At 41.3% G+C, this 24,206-nt stretch overlaps 13 protein-coding genes across 15 annotated transcripts; 4 read left to right on the forward strand and 9 right to left on the reverse strand.

The window, feature by feature from the left end:
- Nucleotides 1-3,137: 3,137 nt before the first annotated feature.
- LOC108114090 lies at nt 3,138-3,729 on the reverse strand. Its single transcript, XM_017224845.2, has 2 exons — nt 3,643-3,729; nt 3,138-3,573 (listed from the first exon to the last, which is right to left on the reverse strand). The coding sequence occupies exons 1-2, from the start codon at nt 3,655-3,657 to the stop codon at nt 3,289-3,291; spliced, it is 300 nt and encodes a 99-aa protein (XP_017080334.1). The 5' UTR covers nt 3,658-3,729; the 3' UTR covers nt 3,138-3,288.
- Nucleotides 3,730-4,191: 462 nt separating this feature from the next.
- Nucleotides 4,192-5,060, reverse strand: LOC108113969 (retinin). The gene is made up of 2 exons (XM_017224685.2): nt 5,003-5,060; nt 4,192-4,925 (listed from the first exon to the last, which is right to left on the reverse strand). Exons 1-2 carry the CDS (start codon nt 5,012-5,014, stop codon nt 4,368-4,370), a joined length of 570 nt encoding a protein of 189 aa, XP_017080174.1. The 5' UTR covers nt 5,015-5,060; the 3' UTR covers nt 4,192-4,367.
- Nucleotides 5,061-5,179: 119 nt separating this feature from the next.
- LOC108113968 (protein dpy-30 homolog) lies at nt 5,180-5,681 on the reverse strand. The gene has a single exon (XM_017224684.1). It carries the CDS (start codon nt 5,571-5,573, stop codon nt 5,226-5,228), a length of 348 nt encoding a protein of 115 aa, XP_017080173.1. The 5' UTR covers nt 5,574-5,681; the 3' UTR covers nt 5,180-5,225.
- Nucleotides 5,682-6,091: 410 nt separating this feature from the next.
- LOC108113965 (trimeric intracellular cation channel type B) lies at nt 6,092-7,061 on the reverse strand. 3 transcript variants are annotated; one of them, XM_017224680.2, is made up of 3 exons: nt 6,767-7,061; nt 6,436-6,708; nt 6,092-6,380 (listed from the first exon to the last, which is right to left on the reverse strand). In XM_017224680.2, the coding sequence occupies exons 1-3, from the start codon at nt 7,051-7,053 to the stop codon at nt 6,092-6,094; spliced, it is 849 nt and encodes a 282-aa protein (XP_017080169.1). In that variant the 5' UTR covers nt 7,054-7,061. The 3 variants fall into 3 exon arrangements, with proteins under 3 accessions (XP_017080169.1, XP_017080168.1, XP_017080170.1); XM_017224679.2 differs by having other exon boundaries at nt 6,436-6,711; XM_017224681.2 differs by lacking the exon at nt 6,092-6,380 and having other exon boundaries at nt 6,547-6,725.
- Nucleotides 7,062-7,083: 22 nt separating this feature from the next.
- LOC108113967 lies at nt 7,084-8,139 on the reverse strand. The gene is made up of 2 exons (XM_017224682.1): nt 8,050-8,139; nt 7,084-7,994 (listed from the first exon to the last, which is right to left on the reverse strand). The coding sequence occupies exons 1-2, from the start codon at nt 8,059-8,061 to the stop codon at nt 7,566-7,568; spliced, it is 441 nt and encodes a 146-aa protein (XP_017080171.1). The 5' UTR covers nt 8,062-8,139; the 3' UTR covers nt 7,084-7,565.
- Nucleotides 8,140-9,818: 1,679 nt separating this feature from the next.
- On the forward strand, nt 9,819-10,741 carry LOC108114273. Its single transcript, XM_017225169.1, has 2 exons — nt 9,819-9,828; nt 10,094-10,741. Exon 2 carries the CDS (start codon nt 10,164-10,166, stop codon nt 10,533-10,535), a length of 372 nt encoding a protein of 123 aa, XP_017080658.1. The 5' UTR covers nt 9,819-9,828; nt 10,094-10,163; the 3' UTR covers nt 10,536-10,741.
- Nucleotides 10,742-10,836: 95 nt separating this feature from the next.
- LOC108114262 (calphotin) lies at nt 10,837-11,747 on the forward strand. Its single transcript, XM_017225158.1, has 2 exons — nt 10,837-11,115; nt 11,179-11,747. The coding sequence occupies exons 1-2, from the start codon at nt 11,104-11,106 to the stop codon at nt 11,737-11,739; spliced, it is 573 nt and encodes a 190-aa protein (XP_017080647.1). The 5' UTR covers nt 10,837-11,103; the 3' UTR covers nt 11,740-11,747.
- A 951-nt stretch (nt 11,748-12,698) lies between these two features.
- LOC108114265 (A-kinase anchor protein 14) lies at nt 12,699-13,399 on the reverse strand. Its single transcript, XM_017225162.2, has 2 exons — nt 13,306-13,399; nt 12,699-13,245 (listed from the first exon to the last, which is right to left on the reverse strand). The coding sequence occupies exons 1-2, from the start codon at nt 13,315-13,317 to the stop codon at nt 12,784-12,786; spliced, it is 474 nt and encodes a 157-aa protein (XP_017080651.1). The 5' UTR covers nt 13,318-13,399; the 3' UTR covers nt 12,699-12,783.
- A 2,413-nt stretch (nt 13,400-15,812) lies between these two features.
- On the forward strand, nt 15,813-16,241 carry LOC108114285. Its single transcript, XM_017225181.1, has 2 exons — nt 15,813-15,939; nt 16,005-16,241. Exons 1-2 carry the CDS (start codon nt 15,928-15,930, stop codon nt 16,239-16,241), a joined length of 249 nt encoding a protein of 82 aa, XP_017080670.1. The 5' UTR covers nt 15,813-15,927.
- Nucleotides 16,242-16,721: 480 nt separating this feature from the next.
- Nucleotides 16,722-17,331, reverse strand: LOC108114271 (A-kinase anchor protein 14-like). Its single transcript, XM_017225168.2, has 2 exons — nt 17,224-17,331; nt 16,722-17,162 (listed from the first exon to the last, which is right to left on the reverse strand). Exons 1-2 carry the CDS (start codon nt 17,233-17,235, stop codon nt 16,800-16,802), a joined length of 375 nt encoding a protein of 124 aa, XP_017080657.1. The 5' UTR covers nt 17,236-17,331; the 3' UTR covers nt 16,722-16,799.
- A 321-nt stretch (nt 17,332-17,652) lies between these two features.
- On the forward strand, nt 17,653-18,250 carry LOC108114267 (A-kinase anchor protein 14-like). The gene is made up of 2 exons (XM_017225164.1): nt 17,653-17,718; nt 17,779-18,250. Exons 1-2 carry the CDS (start codon nt 17,707-17,709, stop codon nt 18,175-18,177), a joined length of 411 nt encoding a protein of 136 aa, XP_017080653.1. The 5' UTR covers nt 17,653-17,706; the 3' UTR covers nt 18,178-18,250.
- A 318-nt stretch (nt 18,251-18,568) lies between these two features.
- Nucleotides 18,569-19,272, reverse strand: LOC108114284 (neuropeptide-like 3). The gene is made up of 2 exons (XM_017225180.1): nt 19,146-19,272; nt 18,569-19,057 (listed from the first exon to the last, which is right to left on the reverse strand). The coding sequence occupies exons 1-2, from the start codon at nt 19,155-19,157 to the stop codon at nt 18,809-18,811; spliced, it is 261 nt and encodes an 86-aa protein (XP_017080669.1). The 5' UTR covers nt 19,158-19,272; the 3' UTR covers nt 18,569-18,808.
- A 2,436-nt stretch (nt 19,273-21,708) lies between these two features.
- Nucleotides 21,709-22,467, reverse strand: LOC108114274 (uncharacterized histidine-rich protein DDB_G0274557). Its single transcript, XM_017225170.1, has 2 exons — nt 22,327-22,467; nt 21,709-22,260 (listed from the first exon to the last, which is right to left on the reverse strand). Exons 1-2 carry the CDS (start codon nt 22,336-22,338, stop codon nt 21,916-21,918), a joined length of 357 nt encoding a protein of 118 aa, XP_017080659.1. The 5' UTR covers nt 22,339-22,467; the 3' UTR covers nt 21,709-21,915.
- Nucleotides 22,468-24,206: the final 1,739 nt, after the last annotated feature.

Genomic DNA, 24,206 nt, shown 5'->3' on the forward strand with positions numbered 1-24,206 from the left:
CTTTTTCCAGTAAGCATATAGGGTTTATATTAAACGGAAGACACTTTGCTGTTTTCATATTTAATATTTTTTTCACAAATTAAAATAAATTTATTCCTGTTGTGAATAAAAAACTGCTAATTGTAGAAAAATATATTCAAATTTAAAGTGTAGTTTGTTTAAAATCATTTATTTATAACTTTTATTAATTTGTATTATTTTTAGAAACTGTTTTCCAGCACCAAAGGTAATACTTTCCTTAAATTCACCATCACACCTTTTTCATACCCTCTCAAAGAGTCTCTACTTGAACAACATTCGGCCGTTCTGATTTACAAACCTGACCTATTCGATATACTTACTTACTAAATGAAATCCATTTTATCTCCAAAACATAAATTTTTCCTCAGTGCCTGCAATTGCATTAAGCCTCTTTACAACCAACTGCAATTGTGCCATGGATTTGCCCAAAAAAAAATCGCCAATGCTGGAAAAGCCCAAGAAAACGAAGTGAAGTTTTTTCGGTTTCGCATTGTTGGCCTATTCAATTCTTGATTGCTTGCCGGCTTTAAGAGCTTGTGGGCCTTGGGGAAACCCCAGTCAAGTTTGTGGCTATCACCGCTTGGCTGGATTTGCTTTGGCGGGGCTTGCATAATAATGCATTCGAGTGCGGTGCAGTGAGCCAGGCATATGATTCATATTCGGAGTCGATTTGTGGCAGCTTCGATTTGGTTTTGTTTGACTGGTTCGTGCGCCTGGCATTCGAATTAGTTTTTCGCTTTTGTTTTCATCTTCTCTTCGTGTTGTTTTTTGCGAAATGGCTTGTAATAAAATCAATGCGTATGTTAAGGTTTTTATTGTTGTATTATTGTAATCATTATAGTTGGCCAAAACCGTCAAGGTCGTTCACCCACATTGTGTGCTATGCATACGGATGGATGATAATCAGTTTTAAGGGCGGAGTGAGTCACGTCGTTAGCAGACAGCTGTTGCTCCCACTTATTCCCCCTTTTGGTTATTACATAATATCCCCAATTATTTCACCCGCATCAAAATGCTTTTGCTCTGGCGGCTGCTGCCCTTTCACTGCTCTTTTACTGCCTGGCTCATTTAACACGGCTTATTGTCTTCATCTCGGCTCAAACAAATTTACCTACGAGCTCTGAGCATTTGTAAATTAATTTGAAAACCGTTGTTTGCCACACCGTAAAGTTGGGTTTTTGTTGTTCTCCCCTCCTCCTCCTCCCAAAAAAAAAAAACAAATTTCAGCTTTAAGTGAAAGCTTTTCCAAAAGGTGGCTAAAAATTGCGCTTTAAGCTGAAACTTCTGGATTACATCAAATATTTAATATGTTTTTTGGGCCGAGTTCTGGGAAAAGTTGATTTTTGTGGCTGGCTACTTATGCTAAGTGGCTAGCCCCTTTTGATTTGAACAGACGGAATTCAATTTGCCCGCTTTTGGAATTTAAGTTATTAAATTCCCTGTAGACCCCCAGGGTGGCTGGTCCTTTTAGTGCGTTGAGTCGCCAAGATGACAGCATAACGATGCATTCAAATGGCGGTTGTGATAGACAAACAAACCGATTACACAGCAGTCGAGCACCCAAATCACCCACTGTGCCAATTGAGAGTAGCCATATAACCCCCAATCAAAGGCCCAGAGCCAGGGAGATGCAATGAACCCAGCTCGATGAGAAGGAGCACCACAGCCCCGTTGGGGGCCTTTCATTGTCCGATTTTGCGAAGCAGCCTTTTAGGAGGCCGTTCGGCTTTAAGTGGTGTGAGCTCAAAAGGCTGCTATGCCTTTGCCGGACCGGGAACCAAAACCCCTGCTTGATGACGATTGCAATGCTGATGATACGGATATATCAAAGGGGAAATGGGGCAGAGGAAACTGCTCCTCTTTGGAATTGCATCATTGGGTCGGTTAGGTTTCCTGCAAATGACAGGTATTGAGTGCACCGCAAAGACAATGCACCTGTGCATCAATCGATAAGCAAACTGTTCTGCTCATCTTGATGCTTTGACCTTAATGCAGGTAGTTATACATCCGCCGTCTTGTGTAATCCGATAAAGCCAAGCAATATACTATATAGTAAGCATATATAAGCCAGGGTATTACTTACCCCCTCTTTAAGCTTTCTGCGTCATTATGAATTGCTTGTTGCTCACACGGTTAATTGGCATCAATAAATCCTTTGGCGATTGCATAACCTGTTTTTCAGTCTCTCATCCATGAGTTAACCTTTGACCTTCTCTAGAGTTCAGGGTTTTCAATTTCATTATTTGCATTGTGTCATTTGAAACTCCATTATATCTGTCTTTAAAAGGGAATGGTAGATACATCCCAGGGCTTCCAATTGTTGCCTTTTGATCAGACACGAAGCCAGGACAATTTCACATACTGGGTGAAAGTCCTGACTCAATACATCTCCGCTCACCTCCTCTGCTGTTCAGGCAAACATAGCTAGGTTTTCGGCTACTGACCCGGGGTCATTCCTATGGAAATCGGAAAGAGAACAACGGCCTCCAAGGCTCTGGAAATAATGCCGAAACATTTGCGTACGGCACGTCAATCATCCTTGCACCAATGCACCCGAAAATAAACTGGCTTAGGTGGACGTTTGCTATGAGATACCCATGGTTATTTTGATTCTTTAACTCTGGTGAATTGTTTAATTTAGAAAGTGAAGTAATATTGTAATATTTATTAACTATGATTTAATATGGCTAGAAACTAATTTTCAATAAAGAATTAGTCCTTGTGATGCATATTTTCCTTTTGATCTAAAGTGTCTGTTAACGTTTTTAATCAAAATTTAATGAAATATTCAAAAACATATTCAACGTTTAAAATTCAACAGAAATATGTTAAACTACATACCAATATAATATAATATATAAAATATTTAAAAAATATTAATAAAGAAATCAAACATTCCCATTTAAATATAAACCATCGCAGCCAGCTTCCTATGATTCAATAACCCCCTAAAACATCCTTGAGAACAGGATACCAAAGCAATGCTTATTCTGTGCGTTTGTTTGCTCATCTGGTGACGTCAGTTGAGTCATATTCTGCCACCCAACACTCAATCAGAAGTGCAGCGTAGCGCAAAATTTAATTGGCAGCCGTCTCCCCTCAATCCAGTTGGGATTAGCCTACACAGCATTCCCTAATCCAATACGAAACAAAGTTCTTTTAGGGGTTTTTGAATTTGTTTTTTTTTTTTATTGTTTAAGCCAAAAGTTTGATAGTCCAATTATTTGAATTGAATCCACTTTAAGGATGCTTGCGCAGAGCAGAAGTCTACTTTCTGTACAGGGTGTTGGCTCCATCGAAGAGGGGATAACTCCAGGTGGGATAGTGCAGATAGGTGGTCCTCAATGCAGGGGTCAGCAGTGGTGTAATCCTTGGGACACTACGATGCACGATGGTGGAGCTCTGGTGGGATACGGCTGTTGGTACATGATCCACCAGATGACCCACCTTGGCCAATGTTGGTTGGTGGTGCAGGGTCATCAAAGGATGGTATATTTGCAGATCAGCTTGTCCAAGTGCCAAGAGGCAAAGGATAAGAGCAAAAGATACATTCTAAAAGTACAAATAAAATATTATAGTTAGTAGTTGTTGAGATATGAGTAAATATTCTTTTACACTTACCAATCTCTGTGACATCTTCTTGGTTCAGTTCACTTCACTTGACTGTTGTTCGTTGGCCAGCCAATCCTCCGCTTTTATAGTCCAGCTAAGAACGCAAGATTGGAGAATGGACTAACCATTCTAAATGAGTGGTCCCCAGCCCTTGAACATGAGAAGAGCTTGGGCGTTAACCCAGACCCTGTGTCTGCCTAATCCTCCAGAGATCTTGATTGCACACAATCGGAGAGTTATTCCCTGGGCATAAGGGGGCGGATGTGGCATATTTATTGTGGTCGTGGGCCGGTCTCTGTGTTAACTTTATTGATTTCCTGTCACACCAACAACGCCCAGAGAAGCGAAAATGCATTGCGTTTTCATAATACGCAAAATGCAGGACAATAATTTTACATAAGATGGGCTAAGATATGGATTTGTATGGGCTGTGCAGTAAAGAGATTAAGAGTAGAGGATGTCCTTAAGGGGAAGTCTTAAAATTACTGCACTTTTTCTTTTGTCTTTTAGGGACTTCTTTAAAACATTTATTGACCCCAAAAAAAATAGATAGTTAAATGCAATTGCGAAATCTTTATTAAAAGCATACTACAGAAGAATTCTACAGAAAATGGCAGAAGAAAGAAGACAGAGAAGAGACAGAGTTTTTTGGGTTATTAAGTCCAGAAAGGGAATTAAGAGTAGAAGTATCATAGATTTGGCGAGTTCATCTTGTTGATCTTTGGCAGGTAAACTTAGTTACGGATCAGGACCACGCGAGGATCGGAGGCGACGGTCCACAAGAGTGGTGGCTGCTGGCGCACCACTTGGGTAGTGCGTACAGCAGGAGCCACAATGGGAGTGACCAATCGACGGTGGTCGTGCACCACCGTTTGGCTCTGATGTGAAATGGCAGTGGGCACATGCTGCACCACTTCACCAACCTTGGCCACAGCAGGCTCCTGGATAGTCAATACGGTTCGCAGTCCATTACGGGCAGCCAGAATAAGAGGAAGTGGGACGGAGACGGGAATTCCGGAAGAAACGAGACGGGCATCGATGGGATCTGAACTGCCACTGGATGACTGGGACAGCTGTTCCTCCTCCTCTTCGGATTGCTCCTCCGGTTGAGCTCCGGATGAGATAACCGAACCCGAATTAGTCTCAGCCAACTCGACGGAATCCTCGCTGGCGATGGGCAGCAGTTGCGAGGACTTGGCCGAGCTGAGAGCCACCAAATTCGAGGGCCATTCCAGGCTGGCTGCCTGCGAAGCTCCAGCAAAGACGAGCACAATGGCCACGACGGTCAGGAACTGAAAAATACAGGTTGGTAAAAGATCCAACTTTTGGGATTGTATTCTGTTTTCTAAGAACAGATAATAGTTCTCACCAATCTAGACATGATTATAGAAGTCTCCTTCAGATCCGTAAGCTAACGAATGAATGATGCAGTTTAAGATTAGAACATCTGCTTTTATAGCCCTAGAATCTAGACTCAATCTCCTCGGCTCACTGCCCACAGAAATGCATCGTTGACTAGCTAAACGCCAAACCAGAAACATTTAATCAGCTGATAATTTAAAATTTTATTGGGTTGCACTGATAATAATAAATCAAAGCAAATTCTGCGGCAATTCGATGTCGCACTTGTGCTTGTCCTGAAGCCAGAACTTCTCCAAGTAACCAAGGGGATCGCGGGGCATTTCGCGAGCTAATCCCAGCATACCTTCCATCAGAATGGGCACCACTGCTTGTTCTAGGTACGTCCGCTTATCGGCCGGGGGCTTATAACCTTGAGTTCGGGGACATTCCTTGGCCTCTCCTGTCGTGGGCTTGGTTTCTTTCTTCGCTTTCTCGATATCAGGGCAGAGGACGGAAATTATGGCGGAAGGATTTTTCTTGGCCTTAACCACGTTTGGCATTTTCTTCTCGTGGCGAGATACTTTCTGCTTGCTCGCCATTTTTAAAAGTCACTAGGTCAGGAAATGAGAATAATATCTATGAACTTTGGAAGGATTAAGCAAAGGTACATTTGAAAAGGCAAATGTATCTATATCTTTCCATTGATAAAATTGGCATCTTTAGAGTTCAACTTAGAAAAGCTTCTTCTCAGGGAAATATACAAATAAATGCCACGATTTTTTTAATGTTCTTAATTTTCGTTTAATTATATGAATTTATTCTCAAACAGAAATTTCACGGTACAGCTTGACGAGCACTCTTGAGCATCTGCTAACCCGTGGCCGTAACCCAGCACCTCCTCCCTGGCTGCTCCATTGCTCCATGTCCACTCGCGGGTGCTTCTAAGCTGATTAGCATACGTAACCCGATCAAGCGAGACATCTGCTGCAGTTCTTCAATCGCTTGGCTGGACGGGCGGTAACTTAAGCCGCTTAAACCGCCCGCACCCCATACTCGCCCTCTCAATCAGGAGGGAAAGTGAGAGGGGGCGTACGATTGCGCAATCCACACGAGAGCTTCAATCGAATTCTGAAAACGCCCACGCTCGCCGCAATTTAGGCTCCTGCTGGCGTTGGAAGAACTCGTTTAAGTCCCTCGAGAGGCCACCAAAAAAGGTGTATCGTATCTGATGCTCGAAATTCCAAATAAAATGGTCCGTTCGATAGGTTAGCGATAGGAACTTAAAGGCAGTGGTCATTACCAGCATGTAGACTAGAAGTTGATGATGGGTCAAACCCACAATGAGGGGACTTTCGTAGATTTCGAGCATGAAGATGACGGAAAGGAATAGAGCCAGTTTCGAGTTGCTATAGGAAAGAGAGGTATTTCATTTCTATTTAATATTTATTTAACTTTTCTCACTTGCTTAGCTTGAGGTATGCCATCTGATTGCGTTGACATCTGTTTATTAAAAGACTCGCCACCGGCTTAAGTACCTCTGCTCCACTGCCCATAACAGTACCAACGATCAGCATCGGAACTGGAGCATTTCCGTAGACCTGTCCTGCCAAATGAACTCCTCGATCTATAAGCTGAACCTGACTGATTGTCGACATGGCGGTGGCTAGGATGCGGAAGGCCATTGTGTCGGCCACGGCGTGCCCCAAGTCAAAGGGGCAGTAAAATATGCAGTACCTACTTGAGTAAAAATGCTTCTTTATTTAAAATTATTACAAATTATTAATAACCTTACCAGATTAATGAACTTAGAAAGATATCTGCAGTATTGCAGAGAGGTTCCAGTGGGAGACTACCCAATAGCATATTTCCCAGGATATCACCGGAATAATTCAGTAAAAGGTTGGCCAGCCACAGGACGAAGGGCTGCCACTCCAAGGCTTTGTTTTCGGACCTTTTTAACCTTGAGGATCCTGCAGAGACTCCTAGTTCGTCCCGTAGTTGCTGGGAGATCAGGGAATAGTGCAGGATGCGAAAGATCAAATGGTTCGGAAGCTGCCTTAGGATCAGCCGGGCATTCATCCCTCGTACAACTTTGCTTTTTGGGATACCTCAGGTTGACTCTGAATTTTGGCTTCAGGAATCAATTTTATTATTTTCAATAAAAACCACTTTCACTTAAAAAAGTAATAATTGTGAAGAGAATTTGCTTAAACGAAAATATTGACAAGCGAATCTCAGGTGTCTACATTTGTGTGGGTGTGTAGAATGCAAATAATTTTTAATGATCTAGTTGGCAAAAACCAATGGCTAATAAAAAGTTAAAGTTATCTATTAACATACTTGAAGGCCAAACTGAAAAGTTTGAAATGTGTACTAGTTTATCTCAAACGTGAGTCGAGTTTGACTTCTAAATGATCTAGAAATTCGTTAAATTCGAATTTAGTGCTTATTAACTGGTGAGAATGTCTTACTTTCTCATTATTGGCCGTATAATACTGAACAAATCGATATTTTTGATGATTTAACAAAGTTTATGGATGTTATGTTATTAAATTCGAAATGACTTAGGTTAAATTCCTCAATTCGGCACTCTAAACGGGTGACAAGTTGCGCTGGGCATTGCTGGATAGGCTACGAGGTCCTGGGACCAGAGAGGCAAAGCTAATGTTCCGCACGGGCTTAATCCTTGGCAGCATTTGGTGCACCACCGGATGGGCGGCGTAAGTAAGGTGGGCTGGTGTCTGACTAGAGATGGGATTCAAAATCGCCTCTTCCTCCTCCTTCGCCTGGAAAAACCTTTGGACCTGCTGCTCCCTGGCATTGTGATGGCTGACAATCCTTGCTGATGGGACGGCCAACTGATGAGAGTGCTTTGGGGACTGGAGGATTAGTGGCTCCGCTGAGGACAATCTGGTGAAGCTCTGATGGGAAACGGCACTGGCCACCTGTCCGTTGCCATGCAGGATTGTTGTGGCTGCGTGACTGTAGCTTAGACCCCAAATGAATACGAGACAAACAACCTGTTGGGATTCGAAATAGAGGAGGAACTTGGACCAAACTTTGAAGATTACTTACGGTGATGTGCATGATGGTCACTTGAGTGGGCAACTAATTACCGTTAGACATGTGCCTCTGCCATTTATAGCTGGACTTGGCCAAGAGGACTCCTTGACCAAGAGGTCGCCCTGTCTTGTCGCTGAAAAGATTTATGGGCCATTTGTTGTATGCACCTAATTAATTAATCAAAAACTACTTCAATCCGACAGCCTCTCATGAGCTGCGTGCACTTAGAGCTTCCATTACGCGCCTCCGGCTAATCGCCAAATCATATGGCCGGCTAAACTGACTGACTCAACATTGCCGTATTGCCGGAGACGGCGGCGGCGACTGTGCGAAGCCACGACGGCAACTTTAACTATTGAAATCTCTCAAATGGTAAATTAATTATTTCTGAATCGCAACTTTAAATACTCTATTTATTCAGTAGTTTAAAATATGTATATAGGCGTCTCTTCCGTGGTGTTCTTTACTCCTTTATATTATTCTATCTTATCCTAATTTGTGGATGTATTGGTAACATTTGCTGATCGTGCGAACAGGACATACATAGTGCTCGTTAGCATGGTCTTTAAGCAAAAGTAAGAGAGAGGAATACATTGTGCTTACAACTGTAGATAAGTTAGTGTGACTGTTTGTTACACATATTAATGTTACCGATTGCTACAAATATATTTAGAAATAACAGTTTTTGAAAAAGGTAAATGTCTGACATAAGTTTTAGCTCCTTATATACATAGGTTATATGAATCCGAGTGAAAATGAATCTTATAAAAGATAACACCTGATCCACACAGTATAAGGAATTATATTTACGTTTTCTAGTAATCTAAGCATATATATTTTAGTCCAAAAACATCTAATTAAAAGTAAATACCCTCCATAGGGTATTATAGCAGTCACAGCAAACAAGCTTAGTAACCACCAAAGTTGGTGGTGCGGTGGGTGAGTGGCGGAGGTGCGAAGTGGAGTGGATCAACCTTCAGCGAGTTGCGCAGACGCCGTCGCATGTTGTAGGCTTTTGTTGTTGCGTTCGCTATTACTACAATATTTGCGGCGTTCGGTATTTATTTATTTATATTTGATTTTTTTTTCGGTTTATTTCTTTACGTAAAGCTGCGTCCAAGTTGAGACACTCCCACAATTGCAAGATAACCGCGACTGCGCGCGTGTTTCCAACGCTTCGATCGCAGATCGAGCACTTTTCCAGGGGCTGTGTGAGTGAGGGTATATCGTTGTTGCCACCCCCTTGGCATGCTCCACGGACGCCACTGTTCGGGACAGCAACTGCTCCACCGTGATTTCATGGCACAGCAATTCACACAGCACTTCAGTTTGACTTTGCCACTCGCTCCGCTTTGTGTTTGTTTCTTGAAAGGGGAACCTCCAGTGTTCGATTCGATCCGCCCACCTCTCAATTCGACGGCGGAGTTCTCAGTGGTCTCAGTGTCTTCATAATCGCCCCATTAGACTTGGATCGTTACCATGCGGCATCTGGTGAGTGGGATGATCGTACTTTATTAGGGTGGGTCGATTTGAGGGGGTACAAAAGAGCATATGTACGGCGGGTAATACAAATCAGCTTGAAGTTTTTACATAACCAATTCACAAGCCAAATAATTTATGTAAGAATAGTAAGAAATTTAAAATATATTTTAAGCAAACAATCAAATCGACCTACCCAATTCATTATTTAATCTTTGCTAAACTCTACTTGCCTTTTACCACCCAAATGTCAGTCTGCCCGAACGTATGAATGCTGAGATGTCGGAAACTTTAAGATATGGAATCTAGAATGTTTGTATTAACCATACAGTTTCTTATATACATAGCTTTTTCCTCAAAAAGGTATATCGTACAAAAATAGCAAAGTTCTCTAGTTCTCAGCTTTAAGGAAGGGGTTGGTTTTAGAAAAAGCAGATAGTTTTTAGTAATTTTTCAGTAAAATTGATCTAGAATAGCCTTTAACTTAGGCTCTAGCTTTCTTTCAAGCTAACAAATTCAGATTTTGTTTAAACAATTTAAGTGAGCGAAATATAAAATAATATTTTTATTCACCCAGTTGGCAGCGATTTAGCCGATAAAAACTAAGTCTGTTTATAAAACAAAGTTACTCTATAGAAACCATAACCATGTCAAACAGCAGTCGTCACGACATTTGGGTGCCCAGTCCGGCAATGATGCTACACCAGTTGCAATCCTTGGAGGAGGATATTGATGAGTCCGTAATGGATTTCCATGAGAGCTGCAACCGTGCATGGCGCTCTCAGTTCAGTCACCCAGCGATGGCTAGATTGGGAGTCGGGTTTGAGTTCGTCACAATTCCCAGTCGCTACATAAGCTCCTCGATGAGCACCCAGGAAGACGATACGGAGAACCGATTCATGGGTAATTCTTCTTCCAGGACCAGTCGACTGTGGTCCACTACTCGAATTCCCGACCTGGAAATTCAACCCTATACTTTTGGGTCAGATGACGAGAACCTGATGCAGCATCTGGCTTAAACTAATGACTACTTTCTACTAAATTCTAAGTGATATGAAAAATCTGATTTGGTTTCCCCCCTCTACCAGGATACTCCCGTGTAAATAGTCGCTGTCGCATCTGAGATCTGATGAATCCGGACTGGAAACGCGATCCCCTAGCAGAGGGTCTTTTATAGCAGCTCATTTGTTACTCTGTGCTTTGAATTAAATTGCATTTCATCTTTTTTTCGCTGACACGAATCGAAAGACCTTCGCATGGGCTCTGAACCTGAACAAACAATAAGTTTTTGTTATTAATCTTTGGGTTGTTGTTTGAGCTTTTTTAAAATAAACCTTTTTCAGCCTAACGACAATTGATTGTCGGCTGATTTGCAAGTGAGGGTTCGCAGATGCTTAGTTTAGCTTTAGGTTCAAGTTCAATGTAAAGCCAAACGAGTTTGCCAATTGCTCGTTAGATGAATTTGCTGAAGGACAATCTGGCTGGCAAAAATTTTCGGGCATATAAAGCCGTAGACTTGGCATCGAATCAGCAACAGTCACTCGTCGACTTCAAAGCACCAAGCAAACCAAAATCCCAAATCCAACCATGTTCCGCTTCGTAAGTAGTCGAGGAAGTCCCTCAAGGATCTCTATCAGAATCTAAATTGCTCTTCTACCCCAGATTGCCATCTGTGCCCTGGCCACCATCGCCGCCGCTGCTCCGGGATTCGTTGAGGAGCACCATGTGGCCGTCGCCCCTGTTGTGGCTAAGGTTGGTGCTGTCGTCCACAGTGCTCCGGTGGCTACTTCCCACCAGAGCTTCACCCAGTTCCACAACCAGGCTGTGCTCACTCCCGTGGTCAAGCATGTGGTGCCTGCTGTTCCTGTGATCAAGACTGTGGCTCCAGTGGTTCCCGTGGTCAAGACTGTGGCTCCCGTTTACTCCGTGGCTCCCGTTGTCAAGCATGTTGCCCCCATCGTGCCCGTTGTCAAGCATGTGGCTCCAGTGGTTCCCGTCATCAAGACTGTTCCCGTGGTCCAGCACCAGACCTATGTCGCTCCCGCTGTGCACCATGTGGCTGCCGTTCCCGTCGTGAAGGCTCTGCCCCATGCCGTCTCCCACCAGAGCCACACCCAGGTGCACCACCAGAAGACCATCATCACCCCAGTGGTTGCTCCCCTGCCGGTGGTTAAGACTGTCGCCGTGGCCCCTGCCCCTCTGGCCCATGTCTACCATCATTAAGAAACTATTTCGTTGAACAAATTGTTATGGTTGCTTCTTTGAATAAATTGATTTGTTGATATTAGAAATTGTGAAATTTAACTATTTAAGGGAGGGAAATCGATCCAGTTTTCGGCAAAATCCGAGCTGATCGATTTGATCCAATCCAATTAACATCCAAATAATCAATTTGAATGACTTTTATTTGAGTGTTATTCATTAGTATTCATAGTCATTTATAAATCGGTAGCTCAGTGCCAAAAATTCAAAATAAAAGAAAAAATAACAAAAAACGCAAGCACCCCAGAGGCAACTTCAAAAATAAATTATGCAAAGCCATTTTGATTTAAATTTTATTTGTTTAAAAATGAAATGAGGTTTGGTGTGTACTTTTTCTGTAAAATGTAAGATTATTACAATAGTTTAACAATCCCTTGCCCTTATCCCTCTTAATACTTTTTTCGGATGTGGTTCTAAAATGCTTATAATGTTAAAAAATGTTATATGAGGAAATGTAGAAATATGCCAGTACATGTGCTACATAGGTTAAGCCTATACAAGCCATAATCTAATTTTAGCCGATCAAAAGGCCCTAGCTGCTATTGCTCCTATCCAAATGTTAGCTCTTAGTTTTAACTAATTGTTAGCCTTAGATAAATAAATAAATATATAAATATGCAGTTATAGTCTGAAATAATACAAAGATGCATGTTTTTTTAAGTTGAAATAATTTCAAGTTCCTATCTTTTAATAATTTATGCTTTTAATAGGCAAACTGTATATTGTTATCGTTTTATCATATCACCTTTTAAATTATAATAAAAATTAAAGTTAAAATTATATTATTTTATTAAACTTAAGTTAAGGCTTACTCGCAAAATCATCTCCTTTCGTTTTTCCTTTAAAATTTTGAACCTTTTTTATATTAATCACCAATGTTAATAAAAAATTAAATCCTATAAAAGAATTCTTAAAAACAGTTTTCCATTTCAATGTTTTTTTATTCGTTGTGACTTTTTCATTTAACAATTATTTGATAACCATATCAGCACGCTTTCAATCGATTTACTTGTGGTAGGCGGAGTAGACCACTGGGGCGCTGTGCACGGTGTGGACCAGAGGGGCAGCTGGGATCACGGTCTTGACCAGAGGAGCAGCTGGGATCACAGTGTGGACCAGGGGAGCAGCAGGCACCACAGTCTTGATGAGGGGAGCGGCAGGGATGACAGTCTTGACCAGAGGAGCAGCTGGGATCACAGTCTTGACCAGAGGAGCGGCATGAACCACGGGAGCAGCATGAACGACTGGGGCAGCATGGACCACAGGGGCGGCATGAACCACGGGGGCGGAGTAGACCACTGGAACTTTGCGCACCAAGTTCACGTTGCTCTGGTGGGTGATGGCCGAGGAGGCGCTGGTGTCCACGTAGGCGGTCTTGGCCAGAATAGCTGGCTGGACAATCGAGTGGGTCTCGGCAATCAGACCAGGAGCAGCGGCGGCCACAGCCAGGCATGCGAGGAAGGCGACCTATTGACGGGATAATTGGTTAAAGGACACGTCTCAACATCCATCTCCTTGACAACTTACGAATTTGAACATTTTTGGAGGTTTGGTTTTTGGGGGTTTGCTTGGATTGCTGAATCGATTGCAACTGCTGATGATGACAGGCCAAACACCGGGCTTTTATAGTGGTCCAAACCTCAATTGTTTGTCGCTAAGTACTTGGCTGAACTTGAGCCGCTAACCGGTTTGGGTTTCAAATCAAACACTTTTCTGGTTTTCAGTTGGCTTTCTGGCTTCTAAGCGCTTATCAAAGACGCAGTTCGTTAACTGACCTAGGTTCCAGCAGCTCCGTTTTCTGTGTGTGGGTGATTGTGAGGAAGTCGAGTAGGGACAACAAGCCAGGCCAATCAATCGACAATGGGCCAAGTAATTGGCCTTAGATGCGGTCGCTTACGCAAATGAGGCTGCTTGACGATGGAGCTCATAGAGTGCGTGGGTTATCCTTGCACTTCACCCGGGTATACTACATAGTCATCCTTCTCCTTCTTCTTCTCCACAATCTCTTGATCTGGGCGTAATTGAGTTGCATTCTCGTCTTGGGTATACATCCCTTTGAGGGAGTCTATCTAATGGATGTGTGTATGTTCGTGGGGATGCATCTCCTAGCGCTCGTTATGTGACCTTTAACCACATAACGCTAATGAATGAATGTGCCAATGTGCAAAAGTGTAAATACAATCGATGAGAATTTGATAAGGGCTGTTCATATAACATCAGTTACAGTGACAGGAGATGTGGAGATAATCAAAGGTTATGTCTGTGCAGTGAGGTGTGTACTTGCGGCTTTGTCAGAGGAACTCAGAGAACGCTTAAAAACCTTGACTTGGCATTGAAGTGAGCACAGGAGCTAAGAATAGATAACCTTTTAAAATCAATTGTACTCGTATTTCCAGGAAACAGAGACACAGGATGTATCTAAATTATGCAATATTTTGGTTTGTTAGCTGGACATAGGCATAGGAGCTAACTTGATTTATTTAGGGAAATTGAGTAAGGAATTCTAAGCATGAAAAAGCAAACAAGCTGCTTAGCCATATAAAGCTTAAAAGCTGGTCTAATAATATCACTAATACTTTTTTCAGTGTTTATAAATAGACGAAGAAGCAAATGCCAACTCATTGTTATGAACTATATTAGGAATCAAAGAATAAGTCAAGCAGAAAGAAAAACTAAGTTTATTGAAGAACTAATTAGAAAGTAAGTCAAGGAAGAGCTTATTTCGTTATATGAATTTGATGAAAGAACCACTTTTATATATCAAACATAGCATACAGTAAGGAACCCTTTAATCCACCTGAACCCCGAACTTGACCCAGATCAGAACCCTTAAAAACCCCCTGTCTTTGCCCTTCATTAAACGGGTCAAAAACAAAAGCGCAATAAATAATAAGCGTACCGCTGCATTCAAATTGAAGCTGGAGTCGGAATCGGATTGCAACATCGACAACGTCCAGTTGATGGCTGCGGCTTCTCAAGTGATTCATGGCCAGGCCATAAAGACCAACAAACCAACGGCTACCAACTGCAGCAGCAGCTGTTAAGTGCCTGGTCGAGTGACAGATAAAGACCCCCGATTCGGTGCCAGACTCGGTCCCTCAGTCCCTGTCCCTATGTCAAGGTTATGCGCCGGACAAGCCCCACGCGCACTTAACCCACAATTTCAAGCTGGATATGTTGTTGTCTCGGCCTGGGTCTGTGTCATTGTTTTTTCGGGGCTCGGCTTTGGATCGAGCGACAGTTACACGTACTTAAGATAATCATCTCGAGTTGGTAATGTGGAAAATGAATACCCAGAAAATTATGCACACATCTCGATTGAGTTTCAGTCTCGCTCTCGTAAATCCTAATTTGCGATGTCTGTAATTTTATGGAGTGATGCTTGTCGATTATTTTTTTTATGGTCTGTTTTTCGTACAATTCAATCAGTCAATCGGCAGGATAAAAAATAAACAAGTTGTTGCTCTTTTTTATTTGTTTTTACTTTTTATTGGCTTGTGGAAGCTATAACTTATGGGTTGGGAAACAAGCTATCGTTTAACATATGTTAATTCAAGTTATTAATTTGCTACATCCCAACCCTTTTGGCTTACTAAGCTTATAAATGTGTGTTTTAGTGGAAGGATGTGTTTTTTATTATTGCGAATTTCAAAATGTTACATTTTATATATAAAAATTTGAATGAATTTATCTCTCTGAAAGTCAATGCACTACTTTATTAATGTGGATACGAAAGTTCATTTTATTTCATATGTTTTATTTTAGCTTTTTCATTAGTTGCTTGATTTTCTTCCAGATATTAAAATATTCCTTTAAATACAATATTTTTCTACATGTTTACTTTAATTGCTGACTTCTATTTCCTCATTATTTTAGCAGATTTTGCCATATACTTCATTGTTATATTTTAGGGATCAGTGATCTGATCACAACTGTCAACAGCTCTTTACTGGTCTATTCAATCGTTTTGGTAAGTAGACCCGTTGTAAGACCTTCATTAAATTCGGCGTGTCATTTGTCATTTTGGCAAATCTATTGACAATTTGGCTATATAAACGTTGTGTAGGCCTCAGTGGGTCATGAGTTCTTACTGGAGTTTCGCAGAGCCAAATTCAAACTAAGACTAGATCCAATTTCAGCTGCCTCAACATGCATAGAATGGTAAGTAAAGACTTTATTTGATTTTTTGTTAATTATTTTAAAAAATTGATCAATTTTATTTGAAGTTGCTCTACACCTTGGTAATCGTTGCCCTTGCTTTGGTTCAGGCCTGCCAAATCCATCATAATCTGACATTTCCTGCTGCGTGCCAAGTTTCCGATTGTTCTGGCCACCACCACCACCGCCTCACCTTTCCTAATCGGAGTTTGACATGGGATCTGCCCACATTAACCTCAGGCAATCCGATGTCTCCTCGGCCTGAACTTTGTTATTACGGCAAACCTTTTACGCTGGGCCACTAGCTATGCTTTGTTGTTGCTTTTGTTGTTGCTTAAATAAATTGTTGTAAATTATTTATCATAAAAAAAGTTGTGGAAGCTATTTTTGGTTCAGCAAGGGTCTTCTATATTTAGATATTGGATTTGCAATTTAATTCGAAGTTTTCTGTTGGTGATTTAAAGTTCGTATTAGATTTTGCTTTGATGTAACTTTGTTTTAATAATTTCAATATAAGAATTAATTGATGTTTAGATGTGAATTATTTGTATTGTTTGAAGTTTAATTTGAGTTTACAGGTTTAATAAAGTTACTTAACTATTATTTAATAAACCTAAAAGTATGACAAAATGTCAACAATAAAACATTCATCACTCAAATTCGATTTTATAATTTACAATTTTTTAGTATGTTGAAGCATTCCAAATCCTTTTCTCATATTTTAATTCATATCCCCTCCCTTTCTTCCTTTATATATTTAGAACTTTAATAAATAGTCATGGTTGTTTAAGGATCAATAATACTTTTGAGAATTTTATTTAGTTTTCATATAATTGGTTAACAAAAAAACAAATTTTGGGATTTTAGTGATGCAGGGTGTAGGCCAGGGGAGCGGAGTGCACCACCGACTTGACGAGGGGAGCAGAGTGGACCAGAGGCACGGAGTGGACCACAGGAGCAGAGTGGACGACAGGCACGGAGTGGACAACTGGAGCAGCATGGACAGCCACGGCGGGTTGGGTGTAGGTGGTGGTCTTCACAATGGGAGCAATCACGGGCTGCACCACAGCCTTGCTGTGCACCTGGGTGATGCTCTGGTGGGAAACTGCAGAGGGAGCAGAGTGCACCACTGATCCAACCTTGGCCAGGACAGGCTCATGCACCACATGGTGGGTCTCGATCAGACCAGCGTTGGCAGTGGCAACCAGGAGAGCGACGACGGCGATCTATATTGAAAAGGCTTTAGTTATTTCAATTCTAGAGTATAATATTTCTTATTTTACTCACGAATTTGAACATTTTGGTAATTGTTTGCTTTTAGCGAATGCTGCTTGTTGGCTTGAGAAGATTCGTTGAATAACTGATGATGTTTGGGAACAGCAAACCTAGCTTATATAGAACCTCGAAAGCGCAGCCAATGCTTCAAGCCCAACCGCTGACCTTCACTACGCCCCTGCATGACCCGACTTTGTTCAGATTCGAGAGCCGAAATCGAGTCGAAGTCAGCTCATTATGATTTCTCGATGCTGCAGCGGCAGCTGCCGACTGCCAAAAGCTCAGATCGTTGGAGCACGAAGTTTGAAGTATCTCGGGTGTCTTATCAAAAGCCCCTCAAGGTGGACAACTTCGGATGCCGAAGTCTCTGGCTGTTTGAGCCCTTAGCCTGCGTTGGTTATTTGCTATATAAGCCTCATCTGCAGGTTCCAACAGCATCAGTCATCTCTCTGAGCTTATCCCAAAAACAACCAACCAACCAAAAACCCAATCAAGATGTTCAAATTCGTAAGTCTAAAGGATTTTGGAAAATAAAATGGTCTGCGAACTAATGTGTTCCTCTTCCAGGTTGCTGTCATCGCTCTCCTGGTCGCCACCGCCAGCGCTGGTCTGATCGAGACCCACCATGTGGTGCATGAGCCCGTCCTGGCCAAGGTTGGATCAGTGGTGCACTCTGCTCCCTCTGCAGTTTCCCACCAGAGCATCACCCAGGTGCACAGCAAGGCTGTGGTGCAGCCCGTGATTGCTCCCATTGTGAAGACCACCACCTACACCCAACCCGCCGTGGCTGTCCATGCTGCTCCAGTGGTCCACTCTGTGCCCGTTGTGCATGCCGCCCCAGTTGTCCACTCCGTGCCTGTCGTCCACTCTGCTCCTGTGGTCCACTCCGTGCCTCTGGTCCACTCTGCTCCCCTCGTCAAGTCGGTGGTGCACTCCGCTCCCCTGGCCTACACCCTCCACCATTAAGGATTTAAATGTGATACAAATTTTACGATTTTTTGTTTAAATAAATGTTTTTCGTTTTGTCATAACAAGTTAATTGCTAGTATTTTTATTTAAAAAAATGGATTGCAATGATGCCAGACCTGACAAAAACTACTCAAATGTTGGTCAGTTTAAGAAAAAGCCGTTTAATTTGATTCATATTATTAATATTAGAAATTTAACTTATACTGTTTCAAACATACGAGTATGTTTGTAATAATAACCTTACCAAGCATATGGCTTTAATCAAATCATTTGCTTTTTTACTCCCTCTTCTTATAAAAGTCTTATACTGACTCACCTTGTTTTTGCTTTTTTAAGGCATACTTTTAGGCAGCGACAAAAAATAAAGTTGAATAAATAAAAATTAAAATTCATTTTCGCTCGCTATAACAAGTATGGTAGGTAATTTATTGCTTGGAATGTATTTTAGTGTCTAAACATTTTTTTGTGATTTTTTTTATTCGCATTGCTGGATTTGCTTGCTTTATAAACAGGGCACAGGATTCGTGATTTAAGTAATCCGCAGGAATTTGCTGAAGTTGAACAGGAGCTGAATGGTTGGCGTGTGGGTGAGATATATGGGTGGTTCGATCTCCGGTGGGTTACTAGATTAACCGATTACAACGGGTCCCAGACCATGGATGCTCTTGACCAGCAGAGGAGAAGGATGGACCTGGGTGATAGCAGCATGGGAAATGGCACCGGGCACAACGCTCACAACATGGGGAGCAACAAGGGGAGCTCCGACAACAGTGGGACCCCAGATTCCAGGTGCCACGATGCCAGGGGCAATCAGTCCAGGAGCAGGAGCAGGAGCTGGGGCAGCAGCAGCCAGGCTAAGGAGAGCAACGAAGACGCACTGCAAAAGAAAGGATTACATTTATTAGAATTAAGTTTGTTTTTAAATCCTTTTTTCTAATAATCCTTCTATAGATCGATCAACTCACCAGCTTGAACATTTTGTTTTGTCGATGGTTTGAAACGATTTGACATAGAATTGCACTCTTGACTGGCCTATTTATACAGATTAATCAGAGCTGCAGTCGGTGCTCTCTAAATGGGTCGCCAACACGCCTCTGCACTCTGCACCCATTTGGCCCGGCAACAAACACATTTTCCACATCGTTCAAGCCAAGCTAAGCCACATAGAACCAAACTGCTTCGAGCCAAATGCAAACCCTTCCGGGGGCAGGTTCTCGTCTTACACAGATACACATTAAATAAGTGATGTTTCTCATAAGAAATTTAATTATATTAAAAATAAATAAAAAAAATAAATAAAAAAAAATAAAATACATTATTATTGTTTCCCTCCAAAATGTAAAGATTTTCTATGCATGTGTTATTCCATTTTATATTTTAAGTAGGTTTTCTTAAACATTTCTTTAATACCAACATACTGCCATGAATTTTTTAACATACTTCTGGATCATAATACTTACATACCTTGAAATCTTTTCTCTCAGTGCACTCGTTCTACCTCAGTTGACTGGCCACTTCAAAGCGATCTGATTCGAATCGATTTCGCCGCCGCCTTATGATTTATGCAATGCGAGACATGTTCTAAGTGAGCTCAGTCCCCTTCCTGCAAATCTCACTTGTTACTGGGACTATGCGGCGTATACTTGACACTGTTGCATGCGTCGCTCAATTAAGCAAACAAATAAATAGAATCATGTCAGGAGAAAAATTTGTATGTAATGTGAGCCCAAGAAAAGAATTAACTCAAGCGGCTTAGTTTGAGGGGGGCGAAAGGGTGGTTAGAAAAGAGCTGCTTGCTCTTTGCACTTTTGGCTTGCATAAATTAAGTCCCCAACTTGGCGAAACGTTGATTAATGTGACTTGCCAATAACGCCATCGGGCAGTTGGTAGCTTAGTTGGTCAGCCAACTTGCCCCGGGGCTCGGCCAATCGACAGTTAGTGTCTGAAAAGCGATTTTGTCTTGTGCAATACTGCGACACTGGCACATCAGACACATTTTATGATCGCTGTCGGGGGCAGTGAGTTATTACAATGGCGTCATAGAGCTGAGATCAAGAAAGGTTTTGCCATTTCAAAGGAGCTTTTATTTAAGGACTTTACTACATTACATAATATAAATTATGTTATCCTTACTGATTTATTTATATTTATAAAACAAAATAAGTAAAAAAATCTCCAATGTTATTCCGAACCAAAATTATACCTCACCTCTTTATCTACGAACTCACATCTTTCCCCTTTAGCTTTTTGCTCGTTTGTTTACCTTTAATGAGCTACCGAATCACGTGTCTCTAAAATAATACAAAAACCGCAGTTACCTTGCCAAATCTATTTATTTGTTATTTTATTTTATTTGCCTCGTTTGCCGGTCAGCGAACCAACTACGAAATGTTGGCTTAAACCATAACCGATTTGCGGCTAATTTCGGCGATGAAAAGACAGGCCAAAACAAAAAGCGAAAAGTTTTCAGGGTTAGTTGGTGATTGATATTGATTTTGATTTGTTTTTAATGCACCGCCAAACAAGGAAGTACTGTGTGTAAACAGAGGCGTACTAGAGGGAACCCCAGTTAATAAACCCCCCCTGCGGAACACCACTGCTTTTGACCGAACCCAGTGCTTAAAGTTATTGCAAATGGGCAATATCTAATTGATGTTTATGTCACATTAAATGTTTGAATATCCCATTTGACTGGCTTTATGGCAATGTTTGCCGATTAAGATAATTCTGAATGCGAATGTATATCGTTGGGTGAGTGTTAAGTGTGGGTATCATACTCGGGCAATTTGCATTGGCTTATGCAAAACGACGAGGCAATTGCAAAAGCCAAATAGACTTGAACTTGAAATAGATCTGGATCCCTTCTGGCTGTGTTTTCAGACCCTGTTCACAATGGAAAATTCGCTTGCAGCAGTGGCAACTAAAACTATTTATCACCTCTCTTGGCCAATACCATAGGCATTCCGCCCTGCGTCCCGCTTGCATAGACATTCATCATCTGCTTATGCACTGATTTGCATAACACAGAAAAAGCATTTGGTTGCCACATGTAGTGGCAACGTGTGTTGTCACCATGGGAAATGTGCCATCCCTTCAAACGTATCGAATGGTTTTTCTCTTTTTTTTTTGGTTAATTACGATGGCAGGCTAATTATGTCACCTCGATATGTGGAAGCGATTTTCGTGCGGTTTTGCGACTCAGATCGGATGTACTTTCATTATTTATTTCATAATGAAAGAAAAAGAGGATTCAATTTAATTGGTAATGCATCGTGATATTAAGTTAAGAATGATAGTATATACCATATCTCTCAGATTTTCATTATATTGACTGAAAAGATTTTCCAGTTCATCTTCAAAATATAATATATCTTCTCAAAAGATATATTATCCTTAGGATTTGAAATAAATTTGGAGTTCTGTGGGGTTTTCTGAAACCGTTGACCGTAAAAAGAACTTTCTTCAAGTTAATTTTAATATTAACTCATCCTGCCCACTTCCTTAACCCAAAACATAACCACTCTTTTAGATATTGTATCTTTTATGTACAGTATTTAAGATAGATGGAATAGCATATTCAGCAGCTTACAGCGAAACTTCCTGTTGGACTTCTAATTTAAACAATCGACACACGCAAACATACACAGCATACAAAGGTTGCATTATCCTCGTTATCGTCGAAAATTGGTAATCAGTTATCGTTATCGATCATCAGTCATCATTGTCAATAGTCGATTAGTGCAGGTGGTAATCATGGAAGTCATGATGGTGGTGCAGATGGAAAGGATCGAAGGGATGGTAGGCCTTGATGATGGGTGCAGGATGATAGGCCTTGATGATCGGAGGATGCACTACAGTCTTCACCACTGTGGGCAACAGCACCGGCTTGATGATGTGGTGCGGCACGCTGTGCACTACGGTGGAGCTCTGGTGGGAGACGGCAGCGGGCAGATGGTAGTGCAGTGGCTCGACATGGTGGTGGTGTGGATAGTAAGGAATCTCCGGATAGTGATGATGGTGACCGTGCAGGAAACCAGGACGAGCAGCCGCCAAGGCGCAGATGGAGAGTAACGATACTATCTGTGGGTTGATGAGGTAATATCCTTAGACTGGTTCTTGGCTAGAGTTAATCCATGTTATCCTTACCAGTTTCATCATGTTGTGGGTGGCTTAATCTTGGTAGCTGACTGCTTGCAACTGATGCCACTCAATGGAGTGGAGGTGGCTTTTATTCACTTGCCACCTAGCCATTTGGCCACCAACAACAGCTGCAGATTCCGATGCAGATGCAGATGCTCTCGTTGCCATATCCGCTGCCGCCACCGCCGTTGCCGCTGAGAGGCTTCAATGTTGTGGAACTTTGCGTTTGCATCCGCAGTTTGCAGTCGGCAGTCTGCAGCCTGAAGTTGTTGCCGTTGTAATTGCAGCTCGTTTTCTTTTTCATTTCAATTGTTGTTTTTGCGATGTCTGGCTTTTTCGCACACAGTTTTGTCAAGCGCCGCATTGTTTACCCGTAGCCATCGCTTCGTGTCTGAGACGTTCCATCCATCGACCCCTTCCAATCCCAAAGCGCTGAACTCTGCCACGGTTGGGTTCAATGAGGTGCCAGACGTGGCAGGTTATGTGGCTATGGGGATGCTCTTACTTCAGCTTCAATGGGATCTGAAAAATAAACACCCCATTTATTAGATACTAGAACCAATTAGAACCTAAAGTTCCTGACCCTATTATCATACTTAAGTATGCTAAAGTGCTGTTGAAATGAATACCGTACAAGCTTATGATAATGATTAACGATAAACGATAAAAATATACATGTGTTCGTAGAATGGCTTTAGGTATCCTATATTTATCGAGTTATATAGGTATTTATATACTAAATCTAGTATATCGAATATACTTAATCTAGTCTTAACTACTCCCAACTGAAATCCAAAAAAGAGTAGCTGCTTATGGATTCATTTTTGTTAACTTATTTTAACCTCTTTCCCAACATTTTCCCATTGCTGATGTACCTAAACTTATTGAAGAGCAACTGCTTATGTGTTCATTCAGAAAGCTTATCTTAAGGTTGTCTATGTGTTTTTTTTTTGATAATTCTTAAAGCAAGTTTTATACTAGAATATCCCAGCGATTGTCGCCGTTCTTTTCTCGATGCTTGTCTGCTGCAATTGGCAGTGGTAATTGTAATGTTGCAGCTTCTGCCGGCAATAATGCTGCTGCTGCAACTTCGTTGCAATTTGCGCTTGCAATACCCTCGTACCGTTAGACCAATAGCAGTTGCAAATTGTCTCTGTATTTGTACTGGTATATATATATATATATATATATATAGTTAGTAGCATAATTTATGCCAGTGTTACATTTGCCCGCTGCGACCTTGACTACTCGCAGTTTTGGCCCGCAAATTGCTGTTGGTTTTACAGCATCGCATTTCTGCATTTTTTTCTTGTTTGTTTTTTGGCCTCCTCTGTTTTTGTTTCTTGGTCAACGGAAATTCACACTTGCCAATTTAATTGTTGCAGATTTTTTTCTGTCGTGGAAATTAGTTGACTCTGGCTATGTCTATGTTATCTTTAGCTCTGAGAATGTGCCAACATAAAAACTAGCTTGTTTTTTTGAGTGTGAGAGAATCAAGATCTATAGATTGCTGTCGTATAGCATAAGGCTGCAATCGAAAACTAAACTATAAAAATTTGTAAAGAATTTTTGATAATATTTTAAAGTCTGGGGGTTTGAAATAGATGAAATTGAAAGTTTATCTTAGATATGGGTTAGTTTTCGTTATAAAATACATTTAATTTTCTGGAGATTTTACCAATAAAAATTAAATGTATTTTATAACGAAAAAATTATAATTTTTGTTGGTAAAATCTCCAGAAAATTAAATGTATAAATGGTTGTTTACATTGTTATTTATTGTAGAAGTTATTGGCTAAACATTTTTAGAAAAATAGAGTTCGAATTATGGTACAAACCTTTACAATGCTGAAAACTAATGTAGAACTATAAATATATTTTGTTTA

The sequence above is a fragment of the Drosophila eugracilis genome, unplaced genomic scaffold (assembly GCF_018153835.1).
Source record: "Drosophila eugracilis isolate 14026-0451.02 unplaced genomic scaffold, ASM1815383v1 contig_2154, whole genome shotgun sequence".
Taxonomy (NCBI): Eukaryota; Metazoa; Arthropoda; class Insecta; order Diptera; family Drosophilidae; genus Drosophila; species Drosophila eugracilis.